Raw genomic sequence first — 12,698 nt, 5'->3', positions numbered from 1 at the left:
ACTTTTACAACACAGGCATAGTAAAGATTACAAACCAGTTCAAACGATTATTACAAAACCAACTTAAATAAAATAGTTATACAAGCCAAAAGTGTAAAGCTTCAGAGTTTAAACAGCGGAAGATAAAACACGACGGCTACAACACGTCGCAAAAAGGATACCAGGCTAGCCCAAGCATGGTATCACTCGTCAAAGTCATCGCCGGTCGAAGACGTACCCCACTCTACGGACCAGCCAGGAGGCAACGAGCAAGGATAGGTCAAACTAGCGATCTGATCCTCAAAACTCATACCTGAAAAAGGGTTTCAACAGCAAGGCTGAGTATTCTAATACTCAGCAAGACTTAACCGTCAACGGGTATATTTAACCCACTTTAGCTAGACTATGCAGGGTTTGTGAGGTTCTGGTTTTCCTTTTGCTGAAAAGCAATAAAGAGTATGTCCTTACTTTTAAGTTTTAGCTTTCAAGATTCTAGTTGATTAACCATTCTATGTAAGCAACTATTATCCAATCATGGTAGAAAACTAAGCAAACAACAAGATTGATAAATAATATTGTTGCTCTTATTACTCTGTGTGGCAAAGGGATCAAGCAGTCTCATTTCATCGTGAGAGGCGGACGATTCTGAATCGAAATTCAACCTTGCAAGGATAAACCTAACACACACGCTTGAAGCACCGTTGAGTCACTTCCAAGCAACCGTTGACCTTTCTTTCCGGCTTGTGGATAGGGTCACTCTCCCCGACTACAGGGCTCCAAGGTCCACCCGTGCCCGGTCCAGCCTTGTCCCTTGAAGTCGTAGTGTTGATCAACAATAACATTTAAAAACCTATCTCTAAAGAGAGAGGGAAAGGTATATCCACTCCCCGGTCCAATCGGCTACTAGGCTTGCCGCGTACCATATTTACGGCATGTGGCTAGTACTTTCAAAAACTTAACCACCGCTACCATACACCGCGACCTTAGCAAGTTCATCAACACAGACGGGGTCTCACCAAAGGTCATGATATCGAACACGACCCCGTCCGTCGTCCTTATATTGATAACAGAAAGTAAACAAGCAATTCCTATAAAGCTCGCAAGTGACAGGCAATCACTCGACTTTTACCGGTCCTATAAGCTTAGCAAGTAGTCGAACTCAGGTCTAGTGTTCAGTACATAGGTTCCTAGGATTATGCATCTAGGTTTTCAATTCAAAGCCTAAGAACTGTAGATGCACAAGTAAATAATAACAGTAAATGATAATAATTTGAAATATAGGTTATGTCCGGGGCTTGCCTTCTCGGTAGTTGCTAACTATTTCAGCTCTAGGCTCTTCCGAACTTTGGTTCGGGGCTTCAGTTAGTTCAGCAGTGTTTACTTGAGCTTCGAGATCACCTCCGTCAGATTCCGGGATCAGCTCATACGTCCCGTCTGATAAAGTAGTCGTATCTATATGTAATGCAAGAACAACATTATAAACACACATGGGCAATCGTTTATAGAGTAGTTAAATAACAAATTTAACTACACAATGCATCATGATCAACAGCACAAGCAAGTTATACTAACTTCATTAACAAGTGGGGGTGGTTTCTTATAACAAGCAAGTCATGGATTGCTAATAAATCAACAACTCAAAGCACAAACAGAAATAAATTCCGCAAAAATTACAATAAACATAACTTGAACAAAGTAATCTACCCTGTAAAAATCATGCTAAGACATGTAGCCAATTAATCACAACAATTCTTTCATTCAGATAACACCTAGAGCAAGATTGAATTACACAGACTAAAATATAGCAAATCAGAAGCTCAAAATTTAACAGGAGATCTACACAGTGATGATCTAGCCACTGTGAATTTTTCATGATTTTACCTACACATAATTAATTCTGAGAAAATAAACAAAACAGACAACAGATTAGCAAGATTTATATTTAGCTCCTGATCTAGCCATGAACTGATGCTCAAACTTTCTGGACAAGCTAAGATATTCCAGATGAACACTCAGGAATATTTTCATGATTTATTAAGAACAGAAACTATTTACCATAATTAAAGTCGATTAAACAAGGATTAAAACAAATAAATAGCTACACCATAGAACTGATCATGAAATTTTTATAGCAAAACTAGTGTAACATGAGTAAACTACCACAAAAATTTCAGAGTAATACAAGCTTTCAAGCATCAGATAAGAAAAAGATTAAAGAACAAGTATTTATATACCTAGTAACACAAATCAAAATTTACAGCAAAAACTTGCAACTAAAGCCTAACATATTATGATTCTACTGCATAGAGCTCTTCAAGAGGATTCCAAAACATCAAGATTTTCTATTTTACGAATTTTCTACGAATTGATATTGAATTTCAAAGTTCACTGAAAATCATAGCAAAGAAGTCCCTAAGGCACTATTCATATGTGTCTAGGCCTATTCAAATAACCCCCTGGGGTTTACTTTCTTTCAACTCGAGGTCCCTGGGCCGGGTCAGAGAGGGGAGGCGGCGGTTGACCGGCCGTTTCCCGGCGAGGGGGTCACCGGCGGCGAGGGGAAACAGGAGTGGGGCTAAAGGGGTCCAAGGCGCACCTCTGGGTGCTTGGAATCGAGGCTGGGGTGGTCGGAGATGGGGTGGCGACGGCGAGCGGCGGCGATTGGGGCTCGGCTACGGCGGCGAGGGGGCTCCGGTGGAGGTCTGAGGGCGGGATTAGACCTGAGAGCTGCGCGAGGTCAAGGCAAAGCTACTGGTGGGGTCAATTGAGTGCGAGGAATGGCGGAGGAGTGGGTTCGACGGCGAGAGTGAGCTCGCCGGCGTTTTGCGGAGCGGCGGCGGTGTTCTGGGGCGTCGGAGTGGGGAATCGGAGAGAGAGCGTGCGGAATAGAGTGTAGGGGTTCTCCAGAGGCTGGGGCGCGCGCGAGAGGAGACCCTGGGGTGCTGCAGCGGTCGCTCCACGGCGGCGTCGCGGTGGCGGCCGCCTGGGCGGCTCTGGAAGCGGCGTGGGTGCGTGGCACGGCCGGGGAGGCTCCAGCGCGAGGAAAGAGGGCGGTGGGGCGACGCGTGGGTGCCAGCGCGAAGCAAAGGCGAAGTTGGAGTTGGCCGGGGAGGCGGCGGCCGGCGCGGCGCGGTTCGGTGGCGCGGGAAGCAGAGCAGGCCGGCTGGGGAAGAAGACAGGGACCTAAACGCTATTTCCAAAAATTTCAGGGGCATAACTGTAAAACAAGGATAACTATTAATCTAGGGCTCAAATGAAAAAGTGTCCAACATGAAAGTTGTTCAGTTTTTGAAGACCTACAACTTTGATGTTGACCAAAAATTTATTTGATCAAAGATTCAAGAGCTAATTTTTAAAACATGGAGAGGATTTTGAATTCCAGGAATTTTGTCTTTTTCAATACAATTTCACTTTAAACTTAGACTTAAAAGCAAAATTTGCTGCCATGCAATAAATGCACTGTAATTTTGCAAAAACACCCTCCACAAAAGCTATAATTACACAACCTATTCAACATAACTATAGAAAGGACCTTGCATAAAATTATAATTACACACATAACCTTTTATAATTACAAAAAGATCCTTTTTAAGCAATTCAAGCACATGATGCATGATTTGGTTCTAATTACCCTAACTTGGCTATTTAAAAACCTGGGTCGTTACAGGGGGGGCGGTTGGGTAGGGTCGGGGCGGGGGCGAGGAGCGGCGACGAGGCTCCGGCGGCGATGAGGGAGGTCGAGATGGCAACGGCGGATCCGGCAGCTCACATAGGGCGGCGGCAGCGGGGGCGAGCTCCGGCGACGAGTTAGGGTGGTGGAGGTCGAGAAGGCGGCTGCGGATCCGGCGCCGCCGGAGACGGGCAGGGCGGCGCCGGCGGCAGGGACGAGCTCCGGTGAGGTGGTAGAAGAAGAAAAAGTAAGGAAGAAGAAGAACAATATAATAGAGGGAATTTCGTTCGCTGGCGGCGAACGAGCGCCCTGCAGTGTCCCCCCAGAAACCGAACAATTTGCAGTAGCTGGAGGCGGAGAGAGAGCATTCGCCGGCCGTGGACGGACGGGCAGGGAAAGAGAAGAATTGACCTGTAACCACCGGAGGCCAGTTGCCATGGCTGCGGCTGCTGATGATGATCTGGCGCAGGCAGAATCTCCTCCTTCCAGCTCGTGGTGGGCATACGTTCGCCAAGCCGTATACTCTACCTGGCCTGCGCGCGCCAGGATGTGCGATTACGACAGTGCTCGCGTCCTCCCTCCTCCACTTTCCCCAGCCGGCCACAACTACCCTTTTCGGACGTCAACCCCCCCGCGTTCGTGCCCGGTGAGTTGTCTCGTCCCGCTCCCAGACCCGGCCCGCGCACGCCCCCGCGCCCGGCGATACGGAACGCTACCCACCGCCCCGCCCCGTTGGGTTCGTTCGGCGCCGCGCCGCGTGCGCAGGCAAGGCAAGGCCGCAAAGGCAGGCAGGCAGGCGCGCGGCCGGGGCCGTGCGTGTCCGTCGGGGTGGGCTCACCTAACGTGATCTCGTCTGTCAGATCGCGGGGCGGGACACGGCGGGGGCGGCCCGCGCCGCGGCTGCTGGCTGCCACCCGAGAACATATCGCCATCATGAGCCGAGCCGGCGCAGGTGCCGTGCCCGTGTCCGTGTGGGCGTGGCTGCGGTTGCGGCTGCGGGAGCGCGCACGGCACCTTCCCACTCCTCTCCTCACTCCTACCCCAGGCGCGTCGCCGCCGCCCACGGCGCCAGGTTTCCTCTGAGCAACGCCGGCCGGCCGATCATTGCTCGGCAGGGCTAGCTCGTCGAAGCGTGCTCGAGCCCTCGGTGAGTGCGGTGGCAGCGTCATCGGCTGGTGAGGGGAGCGGACAGCGGACGCCTGATCTGAAGCCGAAACCGCAGCTGACGACGGGGTGATGGCCATGCAAGTGGCTGGTGGCTACCTGGTGAGTGATGGCAAGAGGTTTGGAGCGAGACAGGGAAGAGGAGGAAATGCGTGTCATACAAGCGGCGAACAATGCGGATAAACCGCAACAGCTGTCGTGGATCGTTTCTGTCCTAATGCCAGCCACACCTGTTCTCAACATTCCGCCAAACATTCCACTCAAAATAGAAAAAAAAATCTGTCAAACAAACATTCCGCTTGTTGCTACCCAATAGCACATCGGCGGCTACCCTTTTCAGTTTTATGGAGGTGGCCTTTTCTGATGTAAAAATAAAAATAATGTTTTTTGGAAAACTAAAACAGTAATTGGACGACAAAAGTCACCCTGCTAATGGGTTTGGGTTGAAATGAATTTTATGGGTTGTGTTTTGATATGGAGTGTGTTTGTATGGGTTAAAATGTGTTGTATTAGGTAACATGGTGAGGTGGGGTGGGTTCTATATAAATACGGGTTGAGTTGGAGTGGGTTGAAATGGATATTCTGTGCAAAACTGTGACTATATATAAATGCGGTCCCGCATTAAGAGCCGGATCCTAGAAATAAATCTCGCGTTCACACTATAAAATTTCATCGAAATTGATTGAAATTTGTTGAAGATGACTCAGTATGACTGGCAGCTACTTTGTGTAAAGCAGTGTGGCTAGAAATATACGTGACCCCCACGTCAAGAGCCGGACCCTAGAAATAAAATATCACGTTCACACTTTAAAATTTTATTAAAATTAATTAAAATTTGTTGGAGCTGACTCAGTATGACTGGCAGCTACTCTGCGCAAAATGTGTGGCTAGAACTATACATGGGCCCTGCATCAAGAGCCGGACACTAGAAATAAAACTCCGCGTTCACACTATAAAATTTTATCAAAATTGACTGAAATTTGTTGAAGATGACACAATATGAATAGCAGCTACTTTGTGCAAAGAAGTGTGGTTAAACCTACATGCGGGTCCCACGTCAGAAGTCGGATACTATAATTAAAAGCTCACGTTCACACCTTAAAATTTTAGCGAACCTGAGTAAATTTTGTTGGAGATGTCTCTTAATGATTATCAGCTATCCTGTGTAGACTGGTATGTCTGGATTTATATATGGCCCACCATATCGAAATCAATATATTAAGGCTCTGTTTAGTTCTAAAAAAATCTATAATACCCGTCACATCGAATCTTCAAACACATGCATGAAATAAAAGATTGCTATAGTACCCGTCACATCGAATCCATATAAAAAAGAATGGACGGCCTGCCCATTTGATTAGCAAGACGCAACTAACGCCCCATGATTAACCAGCTCAACATCTAAAGATTTATATTCGTGCATCAAATAAAAGATCGCGCTCGTACCCATAAACATTTCTTAACGTGCCTGAAGGGAACTCAGCATTGAGCTAAGCTTGACGAGCTTGGTCAATGGATTTCTATGCCAATTCCTGTGTTTGAGTGTTTCAAAGGATAGGAAGCACGAAGATGTGCCGTGCAATTAGACCTGATCATAGGCCACTCAACCTAATAAACCTGACCCAACCCGCACGAAAAAAATCTGATCCGACCCAACCCAACCCAACCAAATGACAAGTCAGGTGCGGGCCAAAATATTTAACACGAAATTCAAAAAAATCTGATTCAACACGAAAATTACACATAAAAATATGGGCCAACCCGAACCCGACATGGGTTGGGTGTGGGCCAACATTTTTTACCCGAAACCCGAAATGACCCGACCCTGACCCAACCCGAAAGATGATAAGGTCTGTGCGCAATTCATAGTAATGTGTAGTGGAGGACATCTTTGAGCTCCAATACTCGATGACCAAGTCTATAACGAACTCACACGCCTCTTTGCATATGATTTGCTCTTGATTATTGGGTTCCAGCTGATATGACTTACAAATTACAAAGAAGGGGTGTTCTCAAGAGGCATGAGCGCCATTAACCGAAATGATTGGTCATCTCTAGTGATCATAAGAACAAAACTAATTATATTGGGGGGAATAAAGTAAAATTTCTAGTTGACATAGCTATCACAACCATGTTCCACATCTGACTTTGCCACAGGAAGACCATGGGGGCGAAGTCATGTGGTATACAGATACAGGTATCTGCTTGGCAATTCCTGAATCGTATCAGTTTGCCCATGATCTAGAATGAACACGTTCTTGATGGATTGTTCGTACTCTAGGTTCAGATGCTTGTGTTTAAAATATTGTTGCTAGAACAAATGAGAAGTACTTGGAATCAGTCTGGTTAATGACCATGATTAAAGCTTTCTGAATAAATCGCCCGGCTCATGCCCTGAGTTGTGCTTGTGAACTGCAGCAAAACGTTATCGGAGAACCAGACAGTTCAGAGAAACTAACCTGACAAAAGTGCAGTCACAGAAGTCATTCAGTTTTTGCTTTTACCTACCAAGGGCTCAAATGGAGTGACCGGCAATGGGTCTTTGGTCAGCCTTGAGATGAAGTAATCCTCACTCCTGCTTTTCAGGGTCCAGATTGGCAGTACCCCAAAGACGTCTCGCGTTTGTCCTAGGCTGCAGTTGAGCTTTGGACCACGACGCTGCAGTGCCGCCGACCAACCATCTACCATGGCTTCGTTTCCCACCAGTTCAAACTTCAAACCATGACCAACTTGACGCGGCCTGTCAGTGACAAATCTTTCTGCATGCAGCTCAGGTGCAACGTGTACGATGCATCAGATCAGGCGACGGATCATCCACGCTGTGCAGACAACGACGATTATCGAGCGAAGATCTCTTTCGGTCATCTGAGATGGTCATCGACCTACCTAACACCAGACTGTGATCGGTTCTCACAAGCGGGAAGCTCACTCGGACCTTTTCCATCCCAATTCCCATGTGATGGAGATTGCAATGGCTGCCTAAGCTAGATAGAAGACACTTTGTGATAATTTCTCCACCAGAATATGAATAGTTGAAAAAGGAATGTGCTTACAAACACGGGAATGGAAATGATGAAAAACATGTCAGGATCATTCAAATTTTTAAGGAAAAAAAATGATATCCTTGAACGAACATGGAAACTGCATCAAGGAAACCTGAGTACAACTAAAAGCAGAAGAGCTGCGTTCTTTTTTTAAAGAATAGGTAAAGAGTTGTGTAAGATTGAAGAGATGTATACATGCCATGAAAAGTTCTGCTCATCCACACAATATTGAGTAGGGCGACCAGGACGAAGCAGCCCAGGACGAAGCAGCCACCAGGAAGCTCCATTCTTCTAGTCTTCTAGAGTTCTAGGAGACGATGATGCAGCCCACGCACCGAATTTTTAAGAGATGCGATGATGCCATGATTTCAGAAGAAGGCAAATACGAACCACTCGGCTGCGGTCTGCACTATCATACACACATCCTTTTTCCACGTGCTTGAAAATGAGTGGTTACTTACTCTGCTCTCATGGTAGCAGTTTATAAGCTTGCCAATGAAGTAGAAAACCTGACCAGTAATTAATTCTTCCAAAGTTTTTCAAGAGTAAAGGGAACACATTTTTCAGAAAACTAAAAGTAGTTGGCATGGGGTCCAAAACATGTACTACGATTGTCTGTCCGGCAGGTCGTCAAACAGACAAGCTCTTCACGACGTCACAAGACAAAAGGTTACTTTCAGATGAAGATGTAGCCGTCAAGCTTGATTATTGGGCAAGAAACGGTTACAGAATGCTTGCTAGCCCCTCCTTCCTAGCAGGAACAGGCCTGTTCCCAGGAAATGCATTGCGAGATACATCGACAAGAGCCTTGAAGCTGTATGGCTCATGCATGGACAGCTCAGAGAGAACCTTCCTGTTAAGTTGGATATTCTCCTTCATCAATCCATGCATGAAGTTGCCATAGTTCACCTGGGCAAACAATTAAGAAAATAGATTCAGAAGGTGATTTCTGATAATTGCTTGTTTTAGCATTAGCATGCAAGAAACTCTGGGCTAAGATAGAAAATGTGCAATGCATTGCCCTGTGACGCCTCAATGTAAGTGGATACATACCCCATGAAGGCGTGTACCAGCATTGATGCGCTCAATCCAAAGAGATCGCATGTCCCTCTTCTTGTTGCGCCTATCCCTGTATGAATACTGCAGTGCCTTTTCCACCCTCTCCCTTGCTATCCTTATACAGTTTTTTGCCCTTCCTCTGAATCCCTTAGCTAACTTAAAAATCTTGCCCTTGTTCATTTTCAAGTTTTGGTAGTGTCACACAAAACACTTTTCCCTGTATCTGCAACATCAAGGAAAACGTAAGGAAAACACTGGAATTCAGTATGCACTAATCAGATGTGTATCAAGGAAAAGGCAGGGAAAACACTGGAATTCAGTATGCACTAATCAGATGTGTGTTCAGACTATGCATAGGATTTGGCAAACATTTATTACCAACTAGAGACCCGTACAAGTGAAACATCACAGCAGATAATTTTTACAATTTGTTTGATACTCCCTCCATTCTCTATTGATAGTCCTATTTCAACTTGACACAATGACCAAGGAAAAGCAACCTTGCTTATCATCTAATTAATGTAACACAAGGCTTTTGCTAGTCCTCCAATGTCTGTGCTAGAAACTCCTTGTTACTGGTGCTATTTATTGGCATGGTCCTTATCAATAGCAAATAGGACTATCATTTGTGAATATTTGAGTTTTGGAAATAGGACTATCAAAAGAGAATGGAGGGAGTACTGCACAGTCACACGAGTTGAACTGAAATTGGAAGCATATGTACTAATCCCCCCCCCCACACACCCCCCAAAGAAAAAACTAATTCAAAGGCCAAGTGCAAATGCAACACAGAAATTAAATTATACATATATTTCACAATTTCAGAGATAAGACTGTACCAAGGACTCGAATCTTGAAAACCAAATACATATGAACAAATGAAGCGCATATCTGATATCTACGGCGAAACAAGTGCTGGCAAAACAAATCTGATATTGAACTTGCACTCACATACCATATTAATATGAACATCAACCAGTAATAGTTCACATGGAGTAATTCACAGATCACAAAAATGGTTTTGGAAACCAAATGTTTCAGCTCTTGCAACCACCCTGTGGTTCCACCAATTCACACTACTGATGCTTCCACCAATTCATACCACTGATGCTTCGACTAATTCATACCACCGATGGTGCAAAAGAGGGGCAATGGGGGCAGAAAGCACACTACTGCTTCCACATTATCAGAACCGCTCCGCGAAACTGGTAGAGACGATTATGTGAGCTCGTATTACAAGATCAAGGTTTCAGAAAAAAAAATACTATAGGGGGTTAACTGTAATCTCATGGTATTCTAGGAGCGGAATGAACTTTTTTTTTCTCTCTCTCTTCTCTATTGAGGTGGATTCACATCTTCCCTGTTGATGTGGATCCATACTGGCTGGGCATGGGTCAGGGCAATTTGAAAAAAAAAACCTACTAATCAGGCTATAACAACTCATTGATTTGGCAGTTGCAATAAACAAGGAAAACATTATGTCCATGGAGGATCATTCAAAGCTATGTAGCATGGATACAGATACGCCTGTAAGTATCGGGAGGATACAGATACACGGATACATCATTTTTCCTAAAAGAAGATACGCTAGTATTGTTATGAAAAAAAAAAAGCTACACTAAAACTACAAACGCAGTAGCAGCCTAGTAGGAACTACAAAGTAATTTGCGACATAGCCGTTTCGTTATTTGCAATTTTCCAAATTTCCAGCTAGCCACACCTAACACTCCAACAGCCAAGCCAACTGTGAAGTAACAGGGGCAGACAGTACAGGACATCGGTGTACACATCTACTTGCAAAAATATCGAAGTTAGTAGGTAAAATCCATGGTCAGATCCGAATACAAATAGCACACAGCACTCGTTAGGGGGTTTGGCAGTTCGATTTCGCAGAACAGGAAAGGAAGGGAAGGGAAGGGAAAGGGCGGACATACCTTGTCGGCCGGCGAAGCGTCCAACGAAGAAGGCGGCGCCGCTCCCCTACCGTCGCCGCTTGGAAAGAAGGCAGCCGAGAAAGAGAGAAACTTCCGTGGGGGGCTTCTAAGGTAGCCCATGCAATAAGCCCACGGCCCATGATTCCTCCCGCACTCAGGAGCGGTTTTTTTATTTTTTTATTTTTTATTTTCGTTTTTTTTAAAAATATTTTTTCGAAATTTATAGGAATATACCCCGGCCGCCCAGCGGCCGGGACCTGGCCGCCCGGCAGCGGGGCGGCAGGGGCTTCTGTGCAAAAAATTTTGCAAAAATAATTACGCGCAGATCCCTGGGGCCGGTCGCCCGGCAGCTGGGCGGCCGGCCCAGGCCGCCCGGCTGCTGGACGACCGGCTCTCCCACTCTTATATAAGGGTTGGCTGGTCCCCCCACCCCTCATTTGCATCAAAAAATTTCAGAAACCAAGAAAAAGAGAGAGGGAGGGAGAGCGGCGAAGCCCTGTCGGATTTTCGAGCCGGGGACTGCAGGTAACCAAAATTCTTCTACGCTTTACAAATATCATGATTATGTGTCCAGATATGTCGAGCAAGCTTCGTTTTCAAGTTCATTATGGTGACGAATATATTTCTCATGATGCGTATGGAGTAGATCTATCAGCTTTTGAACGAAGAGAGTGCGGAATAGATAAACCCTTATAGGGGAGTTTTGGTTCCATACGCAAATGGCTTCACGAGAAATTCAATGTGAATCCAAAGACTCATTTCCTAACCGTTCAGACTATGACAAATTGGGGAATTGAAGGGAATTTCTGGTAGTTGATGCTTATAGCAAACACTGAAGAATGACGGACTTACATGCAAGCAGCTCTTGACCGCGGGTGACCTCTTGTAATGCTAATTCAGATTCACCAGAAGATAGCCCATTTCGGTGAAGGGTCAACAAGTACATCATCTCATATGAACCAAGCAGTGGAACAAAAAAATGAAGATCAGAACATGCATGTCACAGAACCTGAGCCGCAAGGTATATCTGATCAGGTAGGAGAAAAACAAGATCAGAACGTGCATGTCATTCAACCTGAGCCGCAAGGTTTAGCTGATGAGGGGGAGCGGATACCTGGAATAGTGGAAGCTGTACAGAATGAAGACCAAGATCCTCGAATGATGGAAGAATGTGGGGACTCATCAGACGATGAGGACTACCCGTTGCTAGGTGAATGGCGAGGCAAGCGTTTTGGAAATCCAGTGATACAGGATATTAGGAGTAATGAGTACGAATACAGAGAGAATGAGGTTGTGCAGGGGGCAAAGTATCCTAGCATTGAAGCTGTGAAAGATGCTGTGAAGCTTTGGGCTATATCGTTGAGGAAGGAATTCAGAGTTGTGAAATCTAGCAGCAAAGAATATGAGGTGAAGTGTGTCAATGACGATTGTACATGGCGAGTATATGCCTACAAGGGCAAGTACAAGACACACTAGGAGTGTTCAATTGTTACACCACATACATGTAGATTAACTGCTGTTGCGCAAACTCACCGTAACATCACATCCACTTTCGTGGCCAAAAAGATGTATGGGGTGATTCTGGACAAAATTGATTATGAGCCAAAATTGATAATTAGGGACATCGACGACCGTTTTCAATACAAAATCAGCTATGCAAAGGCTTGGCGGGCAAAACAAAAGGTGTTTGAGATGAGATTTGGTACATATGAGACATCATATGATAACCTGCCTCACATGCTGTCAGCAATTGTGCAGAGAAATCCTGAAAGCGCGGCTGATACCTACATTGTACCGAGTTTAGATGGGGGACCTAGGTTTCTGCTTCGTGCTTTCTTCTGCATTGGT

The 12,698-nt window shown here is 45.5% G+C and overlaps 1 protein-coding gene across 2 annotated transcripts; it reads right to left on the bottom strand.

Moving 5' to 3' along the window:
* Positions 1 to 8,293: 8,293 nt before the first annotated feature.
* Positions 8,294 to 10,982, bottom strand: LOC120664850 (50S ribosomal protein L20-like). Of its 2 annotated transcripts, XM_039944204.1 has the most exons (4): positions 10,851 to 10,930; positions 9,872 to 10,121; positions 8,911 to 9,139; positions 8,294 to 8,766 (listed from the first exon to the last, which is right to left on the bottom strand). In XM_039944204.1, exons 3-4 carry the CDS (start codon positions 9,094 to 9,096, stop codon positions 8,581 to 8,583), a joined length of 372 nt encoding a protein of 123 aa, XP_039800138.1. In that variant the 5' UTR covers positions 9,097 to 9,139; positions 9,872 to 10,121; positions 10,851 to 10,930; the 3' UTR covers positions 8,294 to 8,580. The 2 variants fall into 2 exon arrangements, with proteins under 2 accessions (XP_039800138.1, XP_039800137.1); XM_039944203.1 differs by lacking the exon at positions 9,872 to 10,121 and having other exon boundaries at positions 10,851 to 10,982.
* Positions 10,983 to 12,698: the final 1,716 nt, after the last annotated feature.

Source organism: Panicum virgatum, chromosome 3N, assembly GCF_016808335.1.
Source record: "Panicum virgatum strain AP13 chromosome 3N, P.virgatum_v5, whole genome shotgun sequence".
NCBI lineage: Eukaryota > Viridiplantae > Streptophyta > Magnoliopsida > Poales > Poaceae > Panicum > Panicum virgatum.
Note: the sequence above shows the minus strand (reverse complement) of the source record. Positions and strands in the feature narration are given on the sequence as shown.

Excerpts from the sequence above, each read along its gene's own strand:
- LOC120664850 (XM_039944203.1), bottom strand. The coding sequence starts at position 9,096 with ATGAACAAGGGCAAGATTTTTAAGTTAGCTAAGGGATTCAGAGGAAGG. Across the intron at positions 8,767-8,910 it reads CTGGTACACGCCTTCATGGG|GTGAACTATGGCAACTTCAT; the intron begins GTATGTATCCAC and ends TTGTTTGCCCAG.